This window comes from Lupinus angustifolius, chromosome LG06, assembly GCF_001865875.1.
Source record: "Lupinus angustifolius cultivar Tanjil chromosome LG06, LupAngTanjil_v1.0, whole genome shotgun sequence".
In the NCBI taxonomy this organism is placed as follows: domain Eukaryota; kingdom Viridiplantae; phylum Streptophyta; class Magnoliopsida; order Fabales; family Fabaceae; genus Lupinus; species Lupinus angustifolius.
In genome coordinates, this window is record NC_032014.1 from 2,927,172 (window position 1) to 2,950,107 (window position 22,936).

At 33.5% G+C, this 22,936-nt stretch overlaps 2 protein-coding genes and 1 long non-coding RNA gene across 5 annotated transcripts; 2 read left to right on the forward strand and 1 right to left on the reverse strand.

The window, feature by feature from the left end:
• Window positions 36-1,647, forward strand: LOC109348938. Its single transcript, XR_002107821.1, has 4 exons — window positions 36-188; window positions 326-464; window positions 705-849; window positions 940-1,647. It is a non-coding gene; the product is annotated as an uncharacterized LOC109348938 (long non-coding RNA).
• LOC109348934 (homeobox protein HD1-like) lies at window positions 4,486-8,010 on the forward strand. Of its 2 annotated transcripts, XR_002107814.1 has the most exons (6): window positions 4,486-4,903; window positions 4,997-5,117; window positions 7,171-7,346; window positions 7,421-7,552; window positions 7,628-7,865; window positions 7,900-8,010. XR_002107814.1 is itself a non-coding variant. In XM_019589555.1 (5 exons), exons 1-5 carry the CDS (start codon window positions 4,655-4,657, stop codon window positions 7,766-7,768), a joined length of 819 nt encoding a protein of 272 aa, XP_019445100.1. In that variant the 5' UTR covers window positions 4,486-4,654; the 3' UTR covers window positions 7,769-8,010. The 2 variants fall into 2 exon arrangements, 1 of the variants encoding a protein (XP_019445100.1); XM_019589555.1 differs by having other exon boundaries at window positions 7,628-8,010.
• Window positions 8,534-21,554, reverse strand: LOC109348939 (DNA-directed RNA polymerase IV subunit 1-like). Of its 2 annotated transcripts, none has more exons than XM_019589560.1 (17): window positions 21,404-21,554; window positions 20,523-20,651; window positions 20,161-20,287; window positions 19,936-20,060; window positions 18,487-18,540; window positions 18,297-18,380; window positions 17,065-17,199; window positions 16,362-16,517; window positions 16,144-16,239; window positions 13,788-16,054; window positions 13,485-13,621; window positions 12,772-13,034; window positions 12,499-12,672; window positions 12,263-12,400; window positions 11,503-11,750; window positions 9,879-9,990; window positions 8,534-9,474 (listed from the first exon to the last, which is right to left on the reverse strand). In XM_019589560.1, exons 2-17 carry the CDS (start codon window positions 20,607-20,609, stop codon window positions 9,262-9,264), a joined length of 4,416 nt encoding a protein of 1,471 aa, XP_019445105.1. In that variant the 5' UTR covers window positions 20,610-20,651; window positions 21,404-21,554; the 3' UTR covers window positions 8,534-9,261. The 2 variants fall into 2 exon arrangements, with proteins under 2 accessions (XP_019445105.1, XP_019445104.1); XM_019589559.1 differs by having other exon boundaries at window positions 13,485-13,624.

Sequence of the window (22,936 nt, forward strand, 5' to 3'; positions counted from 1 at the left end):
ATTTTCTTAGTTATATATGGTTTGGGTTAGGTACTTGTAGATCTTGTCATTGGTCACTCAGTTCAGGTTGATATGGCAAGATCAGAAAATGATGTTCAGGCAAAGAAAGATTTGGTTTCCTCAAATGTGGTTCAGATGCATTCAATAACATGCTCGTTGTTCCTCCTGGCTCAGAGATAGTTCACCAGGTCATTGCATCGTTTAGTAACCACTTATAAATATGTCTGGATTTGTAATATTTGATCCATTCTTCAATATCTAATTTTTGAATGTTTTTATTTTACATGTGGATAAAAACTTGCTTTGTTTCTGAATACCTTGGCAGAGTCGTTTTCAACACAAACGGTGTGCTTTATCCTGACAGTATTGTTGGATCTGATTCACACACAACTATGATAGATGGGTTGGGTGTTGTTGGGTGGAGAGTTGGTGGAATTGAAGCAAACGCTACAATGCTTGGCCAGGTAACTGGCATGTTAATTTGTTCTAGAACTCTGAGCTTCTTTTAAAATCTGAGAATATCATGAATTCGTACATTGACTATCTGTAATAAAAATTTCAATTTTCTCCTCTGCTAAACTAGTAAATTATTAATGATGTGTATGTTATTTATAATAGTAGATTTTGACTTGTGTGGTTTTGTCCAATTGATTCTTTAGGTAGTAAGCCTATATTAAAAGCATTTAGTTCTCATATTTTTGCAGCCTATGAGCATGGTCCTACCAGGTGTTGTTGGGTTTAAACTATTAGGATAACTACGAGATGGTGTGACAACTACTAACTTAGTGATGACTGTTACTCAAATACTTAGAAAGCATGGGGTTGTTGGCAAGTTCGTGGAGTTTTATGGTAAATTATGTAATGATATCTTTTTATGATCACTTGCCTAGATGATTAATGTTTGCTTATATAATTGGTTTTTTTACCTCACTTATGCAGGGAAGACATGAGTGAACTAACTTTAGTAGATTGTGCCACCGTAGCATGGGACAACAAATGTGGTAATAGACATGAGTTTTGTTACTGATGACTCCGAAAGGTTAGAGGTATTAGATACTGACCATCTTGTTTTTATTTGATTATAAAGGCTTTTAATTGACCAATTTCTTTGAAATGTAGTGTTTTATGGGTTTGTTAATATGATTGGCTTTCATTAGAATTATCATAATTTTGATTAGATAATGGATAGATCTTGAAAGCTATAGTTTTGATGAATGGTGGCTTATTGTTTTGGATCTGATGATGCTCCACAACATGAGAAGAGTGTTTGCATGAATAAACTTGACTGCAACGTAAGTTTATATCACTACAATAACTTTTTCAACTATTTCTAGATTTTACCAAGCATGTGGTAAAGATGCGCCTTTTCATTTTACAATTGATTGTGTTCATGAAATTATAGTATTGTAGTAGCACTATGTCTATTGCATGGATTTTATGGAAGGTGATGATTAAGCACAAATGTGTAACAACCTCTGCTTATATGGATACATGATCTTTTAAGATTCTATGTGCCTTCTATTTTTTGGTGCTAGGTTTGACATAGGAGTTTAGGATTGATCTATATTCACTTTACAGCGAACAGTTATTTTTGGGGCTGATGTACTGTGTGACTCCAACAGTGAGAAAATATGTTAATTTCCTGTGACCTTTGACCTTCCTCTATGGACTGAACTTAGTTAATTGTTTTTATTTTATTTTCGTTAGCCTTTGATGATAACCTCTTCGCGACTGGCATTTCTTCTCCAAGGTTCTCCTGGTTCGGTTTTTATATCTTCATATCATGGTGGATGGCTATATATGAAATTGCAATATGAGTTATGAATTCTGTATTCATATTGTAAAATTAGGATGCTGGAAAACATTTTCAACATTTTATTCTTGGTGTGGTTAGTCAAAATGTTCTTGGTGTGGTTATTCTTGAAAATGGTTATTCTTGGTGTGGTTGTTCTTGGTGTGGTTATTCTTGAAAATGTCATGTGAGTAAAAGAAGAGAGAATTGCAATGACATTCTCTTAGAGGTTAAGCTTCTTTCCCTTTGTTTCCTGACACCTACTGCCCTTTTTGGATTTCATTTAGAAATGCAAATTTTGTACATCGAGCTTGTAGTTTTATTCAGTTATTTATAAATGTAAGCTTCATGAACATGATTTTGTGAAGCCAATATCTTTATAGAAGATAACTTGAACAAAAGGTGATACATGTGACAGAGTAACATGAATCATTATGATTGTATATATGCCTTCTTTTTATTGCTTTCAGAGAATTCCATCTCATGTTTAGATGATCAAGCAGTGTAGTAAGAAAATATCATTGTACCGAAATACCTCCTACAGATGGACATAATCCTTCAAAGCGATAGATTGAAGTAAGAAAAATCGGTTTTCTGTTAGTTTGTTGTTGCTTAATGTTAAGTTTGGTTAAAACTTGGCAGCAACGTTTTCTGCACATGAACCTTTTCTGAGGATTTCTGTAAAGTGTTTTATTTCACTAATTGAAAGGCTTTTGAGTTGTCTTTGGACGTGATGTGATTTACTCTTATGAATAATCAGGTATGTTACTATACTATATTTGAACATATGTTTTCATGTTGTTATTGGCATCACTTGTAATCGCTGAAGGTTGAGATCTTTCTAATTACTTGGAGTTGACAATATTGAGACATTCTTATTTTGCAATGAAAGTTGTATTTTTCACAAAATATCTTCCTTATAACTATGTTAACAACCAACAATACTTTCAGGGGAAAAGGGAAATAGGATGTTCAAACATGGACTTTATCTACAAGTATATTTTGTGCTAGTGATGTTCTTTAAGGCTAGGTTTGTGACAAGATTGAGTTCCTTATTTTTAGGAAGAAATCATGAGAGATATAGAACATATATAATATCTTAACTCATATTCAACATTTTAACTCATATAATATCTTCTCTGTATTCATAAATTCAATAAGAGAAGATTAGTTTGAGATATCATTTTCAACATTTTATTCTTGGTGTGGTTAGTCATTTAAGTTTGAAAAACTTTGAACCATGTCATTAGTCATATATTGTTTTTATCAAGTTATTCGTCTTATTCTGAGCTATTGTGGTGCAACTACTACATAAATCTTATTTTGAGCAATAAAGACAAATAAACAAAGTTACGTAATAAAATAGAAGATGAATTTCTTACTGACAATATAGTGATTTATATTGAAAAAGAAATAGCTGAAAATTTTACCTTTAATTTAATCATTTATGCTTCCTTGTATTTTTTTGTTACACAATTAATTTTAATTATAAATTATGATTAAATATTGTTGCCCCCTCTAAAATTTAAATCAACATCCGTTACTGAGTAAAGATACACAGATTTTCCTAGTACTGGTAACATGCTTCCTACAAAAAAAATTAACCATATAAACACTAACAGCTCAACCTTCAGCCGACTTTATGAACAACAAACAAAGTTAAACTTAATTAAATGAAGGTTGGTGACAAAAGGATATTATCTCTTTCTCTTCTTTTGATTAGTAGAGCACTCTAATATTTTGGTTGAGACTTCCTTTTTGTTTTCAATACTGAAGAGTTAATTTAGTCATCCAACAAATTACAACGTTAATGTAAAATATTTTTTTAAGTTTCAATTAAGTTATTTTTATTGAACATAATGGTTGGAAATGGAAATATATTTTCTTCTTCCAGGCCTGTTACTAATACAAAATATTAAACTATAGCAACTAGCGTTTATTTTTTATTTTTTTGTTTGTGGTACAACTAACGATTGTAGAATTTAGTGATCATCAAGTTGGTCTACCTTTCTACTTAATATAGTTGAATTCATATATCACCATAATGGTGATTGATAAAAAAAAACCCTAATAAATTAGCTTCTCTATTTCTTTAATTGAATTTTTAGCAAATTACTGTTGATATATTTTGCTATAGTTACTTCTTTAATGTTTATTGGGCATGGCAACTTCGCTGATAGAGTGGATTTTTACAATCCTTATTTGGCCGCCACTTGAGATTAAGGAAATTCTTTTTTTATACTACAAATTATATTTTTTTACACTGTAGATAAAAAACTAATCTAGTTTGTAATTTGCGACTTTCCTTTTTAACCAATGTCATTCTAAAAATTAAACTCTGTAATGATATTTGAAAATCTAGCTTTACAAGATTAGACATTACTCTTTTGATTTAAAAACTAAGTAATGTTATACATCCATTTTATAGTTGAAGCTAAAGACAACTTATAATACATACATTGAACACAGTGGGGCATCTAATACGTGTGACGTAAGGTTAGAGAGTATTTAATTAGTATTCACCGGAACACTATTATTTAGACTCTAATATTAACTTCACAATCTAGAACACAATAGTAGAGTCTGATAAAAAGCAGTAATTATCTTCCGCGATGAAATCAACGTACCTAACCTAAGCCCAAATATCCAAACACTGTAGAGAGAGAAAATAAAAAAAAATAAAAGAGTGAAAAAGAAAGAAGAAAAGAAACGAAAGTGTCAGGTGACAGAAGCAGCTTTATCTCCTTTTTCTGACCTCGCTTCCATCCCCTTCATAGTAATGATTCAGCACTATATCACTCCTCTCTCTTTTTCTCCCTAATAATCTATATAAATTAGAATAATACAATCTCTCGTTTCTTAATGATGGGTGGTGGTGGAGACGGCGGCGACCACCAACATGGAGAGTTGAAGGCGGAGATAGCCACTCATCCTCTGTATGAGCAGGTTCTAGCTGCACATGTGGCATGTCTCCGAGTTGCAACTCCAATAGATCAGTTACCACTCATTGATGCTCAGTTATCTCAGTCTCATCATCTTCTTCGCTCTTATTTCTCTCAACAAACTCATTCTCTTTCACCACTTAATCGCCAACACCTTCATAACTTCCTGGTACTACAACTACTATCTTAAACTCATTCTCCTATGTTGTTCTTGTTCTTTATTAAATTCAGTGGATCCATTCTATTATTGTTACCATTGCAGGCACAATATTTGATAGTGTTGTGTACTTTCAAAGAACAGCTTCAGCAACATGTCAGAGTTCACGCCGTCGAGGCTGTAATGGCTTGCCGTGACATTGAAAATACTTTACAAGCTCTAACAGGTACAAATCACAACACACCACTCCCACCTTCGCATTTCCAACAACCTCTAATGCCGTATTTTAATCATCTTTCTTCCATAAAGGAACTTTATGTGTTTGCATTTAATATTAATTGATTGTAGTACAAGTGTATATATCACATATACTAGAAATTAGACAAATGATGAAGACTGTTAAAAATGGTATATGATTTGTTGATATGTTAAAAGTGAACATATAAAAAAGGTTAATTGTTAGTACTTGTTATGTACTACGAACTAAACTTGATTTATCCATGTCAAAATATGTCTGTATTCCCCGAAATTCATGCACGCAGCCATATGACTAACTATTTTACTTTCAATGCTGTTTTTCTAAAAGCATAAGTGACCTAGATCTCTATTTTTCCAATTCAACATAAAGTTTCTAATATAACCAGCAAGGAGGTATCTTGAGTACTACTAATACTGTATTAATGATTATTTCCATTTGAGTTTCATCACACAAATGATTTCTCCCTTAATAATCATTGGTGTTATGAATACATATGGCTGTTTAAGTTGGATGAAGAGGACATTCAACTGTCCCTTTTGGATGTCTTCTACTGGGAAATAATAATTTCAGTTGTCCTTGCTTAATGGCATGTCTAGTCAATTAACACATTGTCTACAAGAAAAAATCACTCATCATTCATATTTACTTATTATTGATTATCCAAAAAATCTAATTCAAATAAATAGTTAATGATATAAAACTGTCTATAAATCTTACATTGATTGTGAATGGATATACAATATTTTTTTTGTTTTGAACAAGATTCTTACACTATTATTGTTTTTCATATTATACATTGAAATATCTATATATTGTCAATTTAAAGATTTATATATAATCATTGTAAATTCATCATTCATTCAAATGCCAGCACATCTAGGAATTTTATATGTTCCTATATGTATGATCATTGACCAACTGATTATGATGTATCATAAGCTTTGAGACTCCACCATTGTCCCACCGACAATGGGAGACCTTAAATCACTAGCTTGTTCACTATGTCTTCCACTTTTAAACCCATAAAATGGTGAGGCCATGCTTTCTAGACAAATTCTCTCATGAATTTTCCGAAGAGAAATTGTGAAGTGAAAAGTCAGGGAAAAAATCAACATGCATAAAATAAAATCACCTCCTTTTGTTGCGTGAGATCCTCTCAAGTGGATAGGATTGAGACATATGACAAAAAAATTCTTTTAATAATTATGATTATATATTATTTTTTATTAATAAATAAATAAATAATTTTTAAGATAAATCTCATCCCCATATTCTATTACTGGTTTCTGTAGTACTTGAGAGAAATTAAACTCCCTTTTGTTTAGCCGTAAGGTTTCACCTACCCTATTAGATGCAATTACCCAACTCTTGCTTATTACCCCGTGTATAATATCCAAACACCATGTATATGGCAAATTAAACTTAGAAAAAATATATTTTACATTATTATTTTATTATCTATCTTCATATTTTATAATTATCGACTCTAATAAAAATAATATCAATGAATAATATTTGTGGGTATAATTATTACACTGTGAGCATAGAAAGTACACCCCTAAACTTACATTGATGTGGTATTTCATTTATCAGGGCCAACCAAATTTTGAAGTCCTGATTAATGCCATGCCACGACAGAGTTTAACTCATTTCCGGTAATGGAGAGGTTATTTAACTGAAATTTTTTTAAACTTTATTTTTTTATTTTTTATTAAAAAATAGTACGAAATCATGACTGTTAGAAAGTTTTTTTTGCCACATATCAAAATCTTATCCTAGGATCCCCTTCCACCACAATAATGGAGGAAAGGGGCACGACATTTCGTGCAATGTGGCTGCAACCACAAAATTTGTCACGTCAATACAAGTGGATGCTATGATAATTGTCATGTGTAATTATGATGAGAAAAAAAATGCATATACACCAATAGTTTAAACTTTAGAGAGTTTTTACACTAATTATTATTATATGAAGTATTAAGTAATAAATGATACAATGACAGTGTAGTTTATAATTCAGGTGTGAGTTTGGGAGAAGGAAGTGGGGCGGCAATGTCAGATGATGATGAAGATGAATTGGTGATGGATTTGAGTTTAGATGATTCTCATGACATTATGGGATTTGGACTTCCTACAGAATCTGAAAGGTCACTTATGGAAAGAGTCCGCCAGGAACTCAAGATTGACCTCAAGCAGGTCAACTCTACTTATATTTATACTTATGTTTCCTTAAATTTGAATCACCAAGCATGTACAATCAATGTATGCAGGGTTTTAAGTCAAAAATTGAAGATGTTAGAGAGGAAATAATGAGGAAACGAAGAGCTGGGAAATTACCAGGTGACACAACTTCTGTGTTAAAGAACTGGTGGCAGCAACATGCCAACTGGCCCTACCCTACTGTAAGTCATGGCTACCCTTCTTCATCAACATTAATATGCCTCTTACTTTATATTAATACTTTGTTATTGTTTCAGGAAGATGACAAGGCAAAACTTGTTGAAGAGACAGGGTTGCAGCTGAAGCAAATCAACAATTGGTTCATCAACCAAAGGAAACGTAACTGGCATAGCAACTCTCAATCTGTCACCTCTTTGAAGTCTAAGCGCAAGAGGTAGACATATAAATGCTGTTCTTAACTATGTTAGAAGCAGCTTGCAACTATATATATATATATATATGCATGGACGTACCTTATGGGTTATTATATTGCTGATTAACGTTGATAGTGTAGTTCCACTAAGGATATATCCAAGTGATAGATGGTTACTGATTTACTCTAATGAATGTAACGTAAGATATGTTAAAAAATTAGATGGGGTATAAATTAACGGATGCAAACTTTTCTGTTATTCACTCTGGTTGCCTCCATTTCTTTGCTTCTGCAAGGTTTATTGTTGTAATTTAATTACCACATAAGTGTGTATACACAAACCTATCACTCATACTTACTTAACACATATTCTATGTGAACCAAAATTAAGCCTCAAACATGTTTAATATACTTGCAACCTGTTGTAACAAGAGTGAATCTCAACGAAGTACATAGACTTTTGAAAGAGAAAGGACTACGTTGTTGTGGAATATTGCATAATTGCCATTTTTTTCATAATTAAAACTACAAGAGCAACAACTTCGGCCTGGCCCCATGGAACAAGGTAGGTAGCTTAATGGAGGATTATATCTATGTTTGACTTGACTTTCAATTTTATAATTATAAATTTATAATCACATGACCATTACAAAATCTTACACTATTTACGGGATTTGAAGCCATAAATCAATAAACAACAACCTTACGTTCACCCTCTTCCATCCATGGTAAAGAGTGAAATGTACATCACTCAAAAATTATCAGCATTCGATTTGTGGGCATGAAAGGATAGAAAAGACAACCATAGGATTTGAGCTAGATAGTCAAAGCAAATACATATAAACGCTACATATTCAATAATACATCTGGTCTATGGAAACCCCTTAAAAGCTTCTCGTTGCTGCTTCCACTAGATATTTCTCTGCCTGACGTTATCGGAGGCAAGTAAACTATTAGTGGAAGTGGCAAAAAGAAGCTATAGGTAAAGGACCCCACTCTTTCTTCATAATACAAAAGGAACAAGTTAGGTTTACATGTTACAAAAACGTACTATCATTTGCCTTCAACTTATATGGCTCCCTTCTTGGCGTTAGCCCCTTAGTTTCAAACTGTGCTGCTACAGCACAAGAATTATCACTTCCATCTTCATTAGCAGAACTGCTACTATCAGGCGAGAAAATTCATCAAGCTACACTTGATTTAGTTACTGCTCAGTCTAGCTTTGAGTTAGTGTACAACAAAAGAAGGCTCAAAATATTCACCTTTCAGCCGGAGTAATGCTAATGACATAACTCGAAACCCACAAAAAACAACTATGCTTCCCTACAGTTGACTCCTCAAAATCAAAGGCAGAAAAACAAGGTTGTTTATTTTATGACTAATAGAGTTGTGGCACCATTACTACCCTCTTAAGTTCTGATTACGAGCATTTCTTCAGAGATAACATCACCTCATATGTTACAAGTCTGTGACTGTCACCGGATTAAATGTCAGTCACTTATTATGTTTGGAAACAGCTTACACATTATCTTCCCAGCATCTTTCCTGCTGGCTCTTTGCCTTTTCAGCGTTATCACCCGACCATTTTTTCTTCTGGCTCTTTGCCTTTTCAGGGTCAACAATCTCAAGAGCACCAAGAATGCACTTGCGGTACGAAAAATCTTCAACAGTCCCATCAGTTCGTTCTATGAAGAAGCAGCGGGTATCCTTATATATAGGATGATGACCAACCTTGAAAAGAAAAAGGACGTGGGCATTAGACCATGAGAATGAAGAGAGCTTTATTACCCACTGCATTTTACTAGAGAAAATTTGACATTGGCAAAACAAGCACAACTTTCTCCTGTTATTACTGCTATATCATTAATAGGGGCGTTTGGTATTTTTAACATAAAACAAAAAACTGTAGCCAGAAAATTTTGAAGATATTTTAACACACTTGAGCAACTAAAGTGAAGAAAAAAGGTTGAAATATTAATATACAATTTAATTTAATGTTTAACACAAATTATAGTAACCCGGTGCTATTGTTGTAATGCTCCAAAGCTACTGTCATATTTTTAACAACAAGAAAGGAGAATATTGTAAAGCCTTTTGACCATTACACATATAAACCTTAAAACAATCACAAATACCTTTATGCCCTGTGGTCCAGCACCAAACTTCTCATCTTTATGCGGGTGAAAATGCAAAACCCTCAGCATAGTTGACAAGTCCCTGTCACTTAGTTGCTGATCAATCAAATAACTACATAAACAACAGCGTAAGTTAATAATTATTCTTCAAAACATAGATCCTCAATCATCATAAGGGAACCTAGACAAAAACGACCTTGAGTTTAGCAGCATCATAAAAAAGTGAACAAACAACTATGGGATCAGAAAACAAACAACTTTCAAAATTAATGTTATATACAATCATTTAATATCCATTCTAGTTACATGCCAACACTTGACAATACCTATAAGATTTCCTGCTTGCATAGGCTTTCCCAGATATAATTATGCTAGAAAGTTAGCAACTTTACAGCTCCAACCCAATAGAATTAATTCTTCAAAAAATCTATTTGACATGGGAAGGTCACCTTAAAGGTTATATATTTAAATATGTAATCTGATGAAAGTAATACTTAAGCTAACCTTCAATATCAACTTGTGTTAAAATTGAAGTGGAAAAACAGAGGTAAAAACTAAACTTCCATTGAAAACCCAATGGTTAAAGTTATTGCATACCCAGCCCCTAAATTTATCTGAGTTGAAATGGAGAGTTGAGAAGGATCCAAATGAGAGAGCTAGCACAAATAGATAATAAATCAGACCACCTTTGTGATCTTCCCACCAAAGGTAGGAATTTTTTTTATCAATCAATAGATGCATGTTATTTAAAAAAACAAAATGAAACCTCTCAAAGCAGTAAATTATTCATGCTATACAATCTAAAGAGACTACTTTGTTTCCCTCTGGCAATAACTAAGATAAATTGATAGCAGTGTCCCAGAAAATTTTGCACTTGTTCATACTTAATGCATAACACAGTGATGCAGCTACAAAGAAAATGAGTTTTGTAAAGGACCAGTTCTCCTAAGAGCCTCAGCTGTTAGGTTGAGGAACAACAATGGTTTCATATCTAAAGTTTAATAAAATATTTCCATCAAACAAGACTACAATGCTTTGAAAGATACCCTAAAAAAGAAAAACAGCATTAATTCATTATACACAACAAAAGTCTAATCTATGATTTTCAAAAGATTGAGAGAAGAAACATAAGTTAATGATTATGCACCAAAAAAATGTTTTGGTGGAAGGACCAATTGAATTGGAGGGTTTTCTATAAGGAAGGAGGAAAGGAGAGAACATAAATTAGGAAACCTGATCTGATGTGATGATCATATATTGAGGTCATGAGGTGGTTACAAAAGACAACCTCAATAATCCTATTTATAGTAAATAAAGAATCTAAATCCTAATTAAATAAAGAAATAAATCATAAAATATAACTAAGAAATAAATCCAAAAATATATTCCAAGATACCCTAAAATAGCATACAATAGAAATATTCTGAAATATTTCTAAGATATTCTATAGCAGTTCTGAACTGCAACTATGGCTGGAACACACAATCTTCCAGTTGCTCTATTCGATGCAATGTACGCTATACAATGCAGCATGAATATCACTACAATAGAATATACAGTGCTTTATGGCACTATATACTACAAAATGTTAGAGGATAGAAAAACTATTTGTGGATTGTCTTACTTGTTCAATATGGACCTTGATGCATAAGTCAGCTTCTGAATATCCTTTACAGTCACAAAATTTCTTATATTGCTTTTCACCTGCTTAAACTGTTTCAAGGTATAATCACCATTTTTGTATCTATACCCAGAGCCGCATTTGTCAAATGAATAGTTGTGAGCATCAGGGGTATCAATCTTTTCACTCAGTTGGTTAATACTTGCTTCAAGAAGGTTATACACATCTACAGATTTAGCAATCTCTTGTCCCTGATAAAAGCAAATGTTAGAATATTTTATATGACAATTGACAAGTAATACAAATATAACTTGTAAGGTACAAGATAATTCAGTTCCATAACACTTAAGCTTTCGTAAGTCTTTCTTTCAACCCAAAACCAGATAAAAAATATCATCGGCTCTAATGCACTTCACAAATGGCTAAATTTAAACAATGAAACAGTCAATAAAAAAAGAAGCAAATAAGCACAGTGAGGCTGCTGCATTTTTGTGAGGACTTTGGTAAAAAATTTAACATATTAAAATGAAAACTTCTACCATCAACAGGAAGAAATTTCCATGACTTATGTCAGACACATCAATTTTCTTAAGAACCCAAATAAAATAATACATTTTCAGGAAGTGAAATGTAATTATGCATTAAAATCCTAGCACAACTGCCTTGCACATTCTTGGGATCTTCGAAAATGAAATCATATTAATGATGCATTAAAATTGATTGGCAACTAAAAAATTTAATAGAAATGAACCAATAACTTCACCTTATCTGCATATAAGATATCAAATTGTCCACTTGTCCCTATGGACGGACAGTTCCCCCAAGCCAATGCATCTATGCTGCCTCGGAGGTTGTCCTTGATTCCGCACTTAGCAGCATTTATAAAACAACTACCTGGGTTCTACAATAGACAGTTTAGACATGAATTATATGGGTTATCATAATCTCATGTGATAAGTAATGAATCATTTCTCTGAAATCATAAATGAGAAAACTGACAGAAAAGCATGCTTGCACAAAAGGTGACGCAACAGATGCATGTTGTCTTTGCCGTTTCATGCCTTTAGCATTTAATCCTACAAACTCCCCAGTAGCTGACAGACTATTGGCAACAAGACGCAGATGCTTAGGAAGGATTGTCTTTCCAGTAGCAGATGTAGCAGATGCCAAACTCTACATTTAAAACCATATATGCTAGTAAGTTAAATTCACATTGCAGTATATTTATTTCAGAACAAAAAAAGGAAAGGGAAGTTATAAAAGCATACGCACGCAGAGAAAATATTGCCAGCCTGCATTTATTCCATAGGCTGAGCAGAAGTGATGAATATTATCGGGATGACTTCGTGTCCAGTCAATCATATGCATTATCTTGTGACAACAGTTTATGAGAGATCCCCAGAATCTACCACTGCCACCACCACTGGAGATAGTAACTTTCAAGTACAGCTCACCACCTAAAGAGCCATTACTAGAATTTGATACTTTCGACATATTACTCCAGAGAATATCAACCTTTGTGATCTCCAGAAATCCTAAAGAACGTTTCAGGAATTCACGATGACTGTAAATATAAGCATAATTTACTATAACAAGCACTACATGTTATAAGCCAAAAGTAGTAAAACTAGTATAGAAACCACCTTCGTTTTTGTAAAAAAAATGTTATCCAATTTTTAGTGACCTGGTCAAACCCCTTCAAGTTCTTACAACTATGTTTTAAACTCCATTACAACTAAGTTTTTAACTCCTACAATTTATTTCCTATTTATTAGTCCCTGACTAATTTTCCTACTTAATCAGGACTGTGACTCTACTGTTAATATAAGTATGTCTCTTAGGTTTGCCTTTTGTATCTCATCATCATCACATCAGATAAAAATCAATTTCATTTTCTTTAATCTCTTTTCCTCCTTACAAACCTAAAATTGTCCAATTCAACAAAGGTAACATCAACAGTTCCAAGAAGCAAAGTCACTACCAACCTTTTATAGCTGTTCCAAGAAGCAAAGGTAACATTAACTGCCGAACAGCATCCACTTGTACAGAATCCCCAGAGTTTTCAACAATTGTAACAGTGACACAATCTTCTCCCTCCTTCCCTTTATTTGCAGAACACTTCCTGCTATATCATTGCCCTAGTCAATAGGGCTGGCAAAGCTCCAAGCGAGAACAACAGCCAATCGAGAAATAATATAAGCTGGCTAAATTTTTTCCCCCCGATAAAAGCTGAAATTCATTAAGGTATATTAGAATTACAAAAGGTTAGGAGGAATAAAAAGACTTACTTGCTTGATATTATCAAATTGGGAAAAGTGACTTTTGACTCTTTTCTTAGTGAGTCACATCTCTGGTAAAGAAAGTCAATGATAGAATGCATTTTTAATTTTCTTCTCTTTACAATTTCCATGTCTAGATGGAAATGACAAACCCAAGGGCTATACTTTTCTTGGCTGCAAGACTGTGGGGTGAATATTATCATTACCGTAGAAACAATCTCTGAGAACATCATCCTTTCCAAATAATTCTTAATTTCCAAGGCTGCATACTCAAACCCATTTCTGTGTTTAGCAAGTTTCTTGGACAAGAATAATGACACAGTCTGATCACCACCTTTTTTCTTTGAACCACATTCTAAAACATGTTTTAAATTTAACAGAGGTGATGCTTCTAGCAGACTGATTGGCTGACCCAAAACACTGTATGCAGCCTCAGAAATTGCACAAGCAGAAAGGGCTCCAACTGGCTCGCCATCCATGGGATGTTCTTGGTTACAGCTATCAGAAGATGAGTCCTTGTCAGTATCATAAGAAAATTGAATAACTTGATTACCGTATAAGTTTCTCACTGTTCCATCATATGCATCATACAAATCACGCATAAAAAACATAAGTCTACGTGTCAGCGTTCCAGGAAGATCAGCATTGTCACTGAAAGAGCTATCACGGTTTGTCACTGAATGAACAAAACATTCAAGTGGATTCAGCCCAGTCATAAAAGAGTTTTCAACCACAGCATATGGAATGTAACATTGCACAGATTGAGGAGTTCCGAAAAACCTCTTGGTTGAATCAAGCTTCTTTTGTCTATTCCAAGCAGCACAAGAGAGTTGGCGGGGAATTCTGTATGACAAACGAACCAGAGAATGCTGCAGGCCAAGACACATGGAATGTTGCACTAGTTTCTGTAAATTACCCTTGCTTCCAGCCTTGAACATTGCAAGGAAAGTATTGTTCTTGCGTGCATATTTGTCAGCTAAACTTTGAATATTTCGAAAAACCTGTCTAAAAGCATCAACGGATCCTTGACAGAGAGAAAGGGATATTTGCCTTTCATGATTCAGACGATCCACTTTAACAGTAATATCTTGAAGATTTCCTGAAAGAAAGTCACAATAATCATCCACTAATAACTGTTTGAAGTTACATGACTCTTCTGCTTCCTGTAAGCCATAGGCGATTTCCTCCATCATATTTTTCCGTGCATAGGAGTCAGAAGAGAGGTACAAGTCTGACAGGGAAACACTAAAACCCGTCATAGTCAACCACTCACAAAGAGCTTTCTGTGAAGCATACAAAAAGTCTAGAGTTTTCCCCTTAAAATGTTCCAGAAGACTCTGGAAAACATTGCAGTCAGAATCGCGTAACCATCCAGAAGCTTCAGCAGAAGATATAAGCTCCCCATCTCTAACAAAAACACCATCTGAAGGAAAAGAGTAGTCAAAATTTGAAGGCAAGAGCATGCTAAACAATTGCTTGCCACCCCAAAATGAGGAATTACTTGAAGGAGCTTTCACAATGGCAGGAAGTGTTAGCTTGTAAGGGCAAAACATTTGAAGCTGCTGCATTTCGTAAACATTGAAAAGAACCCCATCTTCCATCAGCAAATAAGCAGCAGTTAAACTATCCTGAGAAAGTGAAAGCAGATTTCCACCACTTTGCCCATTAATCAATTGCCTATCTAAAGCAACCAGCTCACTAAGCTCAACTCTGGCACCAACTGACTGTGGAATATACCCATGAAGGCAATCACCATCAAAATCCCCACTCAGTGGGGAACAGCAGATTGGGTTAATAGATACCACATTAGATATCGGAAGGACCCTAACAGAGAGGGCAATCATAGAATGTTGATGTATGGAAGGAGGCCTATTTATCAGCACTATATCCCCATTAGTAAGTGGCCTATAAAATATGTCTCCTATCTTAAGGTCTTCCTTTTTAAACAATTTAATTTGACTACCCTTTCTGCAGACGTTTATATGTCCCTTCTCTAACATGCGTAACTCACAACAATCAAACAATTTTTCCCTATTCTGCATGTTCACGTGTTCACAGACCTCCAAACTTTCTGCAATCTGACAAGGTAATCCAATCTCACTAAGCTCAAGGTCTGGATCACCGACAACCACGGTACGGAATGAACTACTATTGCGTTTTCCAAGAACCACATCTTTCATCCATCTCAAACCAGATGAATTGCAAGCATTTTCACCAACTCTTCTTTTCAGAATATCGGCAAAAATATTATTACTTGGTGTTTTATCAGGATTTAGCTGCAATTTAAAAGTCAAATCCATAAGCAAGACAACATTTCAGACAAAGTGGCAAAATAGTAAAGGGAAAAAATGGTTGAGCAGCTTGCCTTAGAGATCCTCATGCAATCCAAAACACGAGAACTTAACTCATTAGCTGTACCCCTAAAATCAACCAATTTCTTGCAATTTCTGGTCCTGTCATCCTAAAGAAATTTAACCAGGTAAAATACCAGATTAAAATTTGAATTCATGAGACTATATGTGACAGATAATAAATATTAACTAATTAAAGAATACAAGAAAGGAGAAAGGGAAATGTACTTACAAAACTCAACCGGCTTCCATTACAAAATGCATGTGCAAACTCTGTCACTCGATGGCAATTTGGTGTCACTGGGAAGTACTTGAGACAAAGCAAATCCTTCCGCGGAACAAACTTTTCAATAAAGTTTAGATCAACATCAGTCAACAAAGAGCAAACCTGACAACCAAAGGGGAGACATGAAAAATGCATCAGTATAGCACCAGCAAAAACATCTGACCTCATAATGAAAATCACACAGAAATGAAATGCTTATACCAGCAGCTTTTTTTTCCAAAATAAAGTAATCAATACAAACCAAGTAACTAAAATCTGCCAGTTTGAATCCCAACATTGGAGTCAACAATGCGTATATTTGTTTGCAATCAAACCCCATGCAAGATCAGACTTATAATTGTATTTCTCCTGTCCACATATAGTTATGAGAACACAAGGATTTACATGAATTTATTTGGAGTTTTCATTTTTGAATATGCTAACTAATTTGTATATTCATGTGACACAAATTTAAACTTTGAAGCAGCAACATGTTCATTAGAGTCACTAATAAGCAGTTAAGCTGAAAATCTGAAACAGCACATATATGATTGTGGAGAATACTGTTAACTTTCTAGCCAAGATTGAATTAAAAAATATAGCATACATTGATAGTATCCTGGGGGAAAACGATACAATAAAGCAAGTACATAAAAGTGGGCAGAACTACCTGGGCAGGTGATAAAACCCTTCTATTTGATTTTATACAACTTTCATCTTGTTGAGCATCTACAGGAATAATATCCCAATAATCATCAGGCAATCCTAGACAAAAAGATTTCTTCTTTGGAGCCTTATCATTAACCTCAGCTAATAGTAAAGGGAAAAAATGGTTGAGCAGCTTGCCTTAGAGATCCTCATGCAATCCAAAACACGAGAACTTAACTCATTAGCTGTACCCCTAAAATCAACCAATTTCTTGCAATTTCTGGTCCTGTCATCCTAAAGAAATTTAACCAGGTAAAATACCAGATTAAAATTTGAATTCATGAGACTATATGTGACAGATAATAAATATTAACTAATTAAAGAATACAAGAAAGGAGAAAGGGAAATGTACTTACAAAACTCAACCGGCTTCCATTACAAAATGCATGTGCAAACTCTGTCACTCGATGGCAATTTGGTGTCACTGGGAAGTACTTGAGACAAAGCAAATCCTTCCGCGGAACAAACTTTTCAATAAAGTTTAGATCAACATCAGTCAACAAAGAGCAAACCTGACAACCAAAGGGGAGACATGAAAAATGCATCAGTATAGCACCAGCAAAAACATCTGACCTCATAATGAAAATCACACAGAAATGAAATGCTTATACCAGCAGCTTTTTTTTCCAAAATAAAGTAATCAATACAAACCAAGTAACTAAAATCTGCCAGTTTGAATCCCAACATTGGAGTCAACAATGCGTATATTTGTTTGCAATCAAACCCCATGCAAGATCAGACTTATAATTGTATTTCTCCTGTCCACATATAGTTATGAGAACACAAGGATTTACATGAATTTATTTGGAGTTTTCATTTTTGAATATGCTAACTAATTTGTATATTCATGTGACACAAATTTAAACTTTGAAGCAGCAACATGTTCATTAGAGTCACTAATAAGCAGTTAAGCTGAAAATCTGAAACAGCACATATATGATTGTGGAGAATACTGTTAACTTTCTAGCCAAGATTGAATTAAAAAATATAGCATACATTGATAGTATCCTGGGGGAAAACGATACAATAAAGCAAGTACATAAAAGTGGGCAGAACTACCTGGGCAGGTGATAAAACCCTTCTATTTGATTTTATACAACTTTCATCTTGTTGAGCATCTACAGGAATAATATCCCAATAATCATCAGGCAATCCTAGACAAAAAGATTTCTTCTTTGGAGCCTTATCATTAACCTCAGCTATAATTGCAGTTCTTCTGTAGAGGTCATTTGAGGAAACTCTGAATTTCATTGTTGGATAGCGAACCATAGAATTTCCCTGTTTGATGCAGGATTTGCCTTAGAATGACACATAAAGATGAATAAAAAGGAAAAAATAAATTTATTGTAGAGGGAATCGATGAAGATGAAGCAACAAAACTTACAGAACAATATTTGCAACCGTTAAGCTGCTTGAATCCAGAGAGTAATTGAGCAGCCTTACAAGACAACAAATAAAACATCAATAGGAAGCAGATAACAAGCAATGGTGCAAATCCATATGGGTCAACTCAGATAACAACATACATGCACAGAATAAAAAATTATAGAATCACTTATTCAAATGGACAGGACTCAGAAGCAAGGGCCACAAGTAAGTGCTTTTATACTTCAGCTGCACAGTGATGCTGAGAACACCATTAACTTAAATGCTGGAAGATGGTCAGGAAAATTTTAAAAAAAATCTAAAAGGTTGACGTATGATCTATGCATCTCATTCCATGACGGAAAGTCTACATTTTTTTAATGTCAGTGTAGTTGTGTACTTTAAGCAAACTCTAAACAGCTAGTTATCGGATTACTTTTACGCTCTGTTTAGATTTTAATTTTATTAAGGGAACAGAACAGAAAACTTTAGATGGGCAAGCAAGCGTAGGGGGGAAATGAACCAAAGCTACCTTTCCCTTGCATAAAGATTAACCAGGGAATGGAATGAATAGAACCCCAGTCTTGTTTGGGATTTAACTTACAAAGGAATAGAGCAAAACTATTTTTTAACTCCATTTTAATTCTTAGTTCCGTCATTTTACCTCAATTTTGGGGGCATGAATATTGGGACTTTGAGAGGAATAGTTCAATAGAGGGAAAAGAAGAAATCACAAGATCAGGCATACATTAAAATTAGAAATAAGTGTTTTCCTGTTAAAAAAAACATGCTCCTGTTCTAGTTCGAATTTACTTCTGATTCACATTCAATGAAAAGAGTTCTAAGCAAAATATGGGTCACATGCTGCCCCTGATGAAAGAAAAAGATTAAAACCTTATATAAGAGAAAATCCATAGTTACTCCAAGTCTCCAACCTAATAGATGTAACACCATTTTGGTCGCAGAAAATGTCAAGTTTTACACAGACAGTAGAACAAATTTAAACTGCTGCAATTAATGTGCTTTGAAAAATGATTTAACATATAAAAAAATTGAGTTAACATTTGATCCATTGTCAATATAAAGCTGTTTACGCTAGCAATAAAGAATATCATTGCATATCATTCTAGTAACTAAAGGTTTCCACTTAATATATATATATTATATATATATATATAATAAATAATAAATATTTGGCACCATATGGTTCGTGTAAAATATGAAACTCTTCACAACAGAAGAAAAACTTGTATGGAGACGTGTACAAACACGTCATATTTAGAGATAAGTGCATTTATATTTGTCGGTACTATCATTTAGGACTAAATTTTAACTAGAATTAAATTTTAATGTGTTGTGAAGATTTTATTGGTTGTATCTACATATATACGTTTCCGCTCAAGTCTTTCTCTTCCAACAGTGGGCAATATGGCTCATAAATAACATATAACTCTATATGACGTGTTACCTTGTTCTGTAGTTCTCGTCGAATAGATTTACATCCAGGGCAAATTTTGTTCAAGATTTTTGCAATCTCTGACATAAAATATGGATGGAGTATGACAAAAGGAAATTTGATTACTCCATAATGACCTGAAATTAAAATATTAATCTTTCAGCATCTTTTCTTGTAAATTCGCAATGATCAAATAATCCTGTAAATACATTTTCCATATAAAATTTCCATCCACACCTTCACAAGAATTTTTATCTGAAGATTTACCACCGCATGTTGTGCACTCGGAAGATAGATTTGGGAGTCCCAGATCAGAACAGTTGACCTGCCCGGCTGCATTTATCTCCAAAGCAGCTATTTTATCCTGTAGATGTGAAACTAATTAACATCCAATATATGGTTAATAAATTACAAGGCAGTCAGGAGAGATTTATAATTGACATACACACTGGATGTGCTTTTAAAGCCACAACACTGTTCTTTGATTAAGTGCTACACAGTGAGTGCATGCCATTTGATATAATTCCATTGCTATAGCAACAATGAACTTGACTAATTGGGAAGCTGATATAGATTATACAAAGAAGAATATACTTAACTATATCTGCCTCATTTAAGACATCCAACTTTATTGCTTTTATGAGACCATGTGGCAGTTTCTGCTCTTGAAAGAGGTCATCCTCCATGGAACTCAGTAACCTTGCACTGGGCAGAAAATTTCCAACAGCCTATTCATTTGGAAAGTATCAGTAGAGTAAAGTAAATGAGGTCAAAGAACAAGCGAGTACAAACCTACATATCACATAATGGTATTTTACTAGATTAGTCTAGGTTGCATGGATAAAGTACAAGAAAAACAAAATCTAAAAACAAAGGTAATGGGTACAAACCTACATATCACATAATGTTATAAGGAGAATATGAACAATCAAACATTTAAACCATAAGATAAATAATTTTCTTGACATTCAAACTCCATGTATTCAAAAAATTCCATGAAGCAAACGCACATTGCGTAACCATTCTGGAATCAAGAAACACACATAACTGCTTATATCATCCATAGAACTGAGAATCAAACAAGGTTGGTTCCCTAACCATAATTAACAAAGAAAAACAGTAGAATCAAAGAAATTGATTTGTAACAAGTGGAAAACAAACGTACATTGCGAAAACATCACTTCAGAACCAAAATAACACACATAGCTGGTTATATAAACCATAGAACTAAGATATCACAAAGGCTGGTTACATAATCCAAATTAAGAAAGAAAAACAGCAGAATCAAAGAAAATGATTAGTAACGGTTGAAAAATGAAAGCGCATTGCGATAATCACTGCTTTAGAACTTTCCAGAAGCACGATCATGTAACATGCAGAAGACGATCATGCACATAAAAAACAAAACCGATTAAACGAGTTTCAAATAAATGAAAAATGAAAAATAAAAAAGATTGAGAGAGAAGTAGATTTTACTTACTTATGAGAAGCGACTGAATGCGCTTCAGATAACGGAGAAGTGATCGGAAAAAGCAGGTCAGAAATACTTCTAATGAGGTGAGCTTCGAAACGACGCCGTATGAGTGCGTAAATCGAGTGAAATAGATGAACAGAAACGAGAGAGTATAAGGTTAGTGAAGTACCGAAGAGAGAATGAAAGATTGAAGAGAAGATTAAAACGGCGCCGGTTTGGTCTATCAAAGTAACCAGTGTTCACGAGACAAACGCTGAGTTCAGAAGTGAGAGAGACTAATCAGGACCAAGGCCAAGAGAAGAAGGTGATAGCCCTTGCTTTTTGGGTTTTATTACGATACTATCCCTATGCAGGGACCCACCCAGAATTTCTCCCAAGGGCCAAACTTTATCGGTTACTAGATTGTTGCATTGGAGTAAATAAATAGTTTTAAATGAATGAAATATCTGCATTTAATTATTTATTGTTAACATTAATTTTTTTCCGATATTGAATAACTTAATTGATTTCTATGTAATAAAGTGATTCCATTTAAGTCCGTACAATCATACACGCATTTATTAGCATTTATTAAAAATAACTAAAATATAGTTTCCGTTTTGAGGTGTTGTAATCATTGATGTATATTAAAAATACCTAAAATATAGTTTCCTTTTTCTGTTTTTTTTTTCTTCCTGAGGGGTTGCTTTAATTCTCTGATTTTGCATTTTCTTTGGATCATATGCAAATAAATATCCAAAATATATGTATTGACACGTATTCTGGAGCAGTTAAGAGATTGAGAGGGTTAGATAGTGTTAGGGTTTCATTTTGTAAATGATTTTTTTTATCATTGTTTAGTTAATATAGTTTTTCTTTTTTACTTTTTATAAACTAGATTGAGGGTTTTTGTTTTAGCTATAAATTTGGACTTTAATTCTTAAGTATTCTAGGCAAGATTTAATATACGTATAATGACAGTGTAAGTATTTTTTATACTATTAGTATATTATTTACCATTCATTTGTTAACTTTAACTGACTCTTAGTAATACAAATCAATAATAGATGGTGTATCAACAATGTAAAAAACTTTACACTGATAGTGTATAGGTTTTAAATTTGTGCGTGAAATTATTTAACATTGTCCATAACTAAATCCATTAAATATTTATATATATATATATATTCCTAATATATGTAGGTGATAATAATCATCTCATTATTAAAGAACGAGATTACATCTTTTATTCTAAACTTTGTCCATTCTATGCAGTATTGTGAGAACCAGACCGAACGATCTGACAGTCTGACTGCTGACTGGACATGAAAACAACTTTAGTTTTTGATCTTAACTAAATGAGAGTTTGACCACTTTAAACTGGAGAAATTCTAGTCTAACCGTGTTAAACCGGATTAATCCGAAAAGTAAACCGGACGATTCACTTAAAAATAAAATAAAAATAGAACACTCTCATATATTTTGTTTTACTAGGATCCAAAAACAATAAAGACATATTACTTCATTATAATTGTACATAATTATTAATTATATAAAATT

What these genes read in the sequence shown, in the direction of transcription:
- LOC109348934 (XM_019589555.1), top strand. Translation starts at nt 4,655, where the DNA reads ATGATGGGTGGTGGTGGAGACGGCGGCGACCACCAACATGGAGAGTTG. An exon ending in AACACCTTCATAACTTCCTG is followed by an intron (nt 4,904 to 4,996) that starts GTACTACAACTA and finishes TTACCATTGCAG; the next exon opens with GCACAATATTTGATAGTGTT. An exon ending in TCAAGATTGACCTCAAGCAG is followed by an intron (nt 7,347 to 7,420) that starts GTCAACTCTACT and finishes CAATGTATGCAG; the next exon opens with GGTTTTAAGTCAAAAATTGA.
- LOC109348939 (XM_019589559.1), bottom strand. Translation starts at nt 20,609, where the DNA reads ATGGAGGATGACCTCTTTCAAGAGCAGAAACTGCCACATGGTCTCATA. An exon ending in TTGTGCAAGCATGCTTTTCT is followed by an intron (nt 12,401 to 12,498) that starts GTCAGTTTTCTC and finishes TGTCTATTGTAG; the next exon opens with AACCCAGGTAGTTGTTTTAT. An exon ending in TCAAGGTCCATATTGAACAA is followed by an intron (nt 9,991 to 11,502) that starts GTAAGACAATCC and finishes TTGTTTATGTAG; the next exon opens with TTATTTGATTGATCAGCAAC.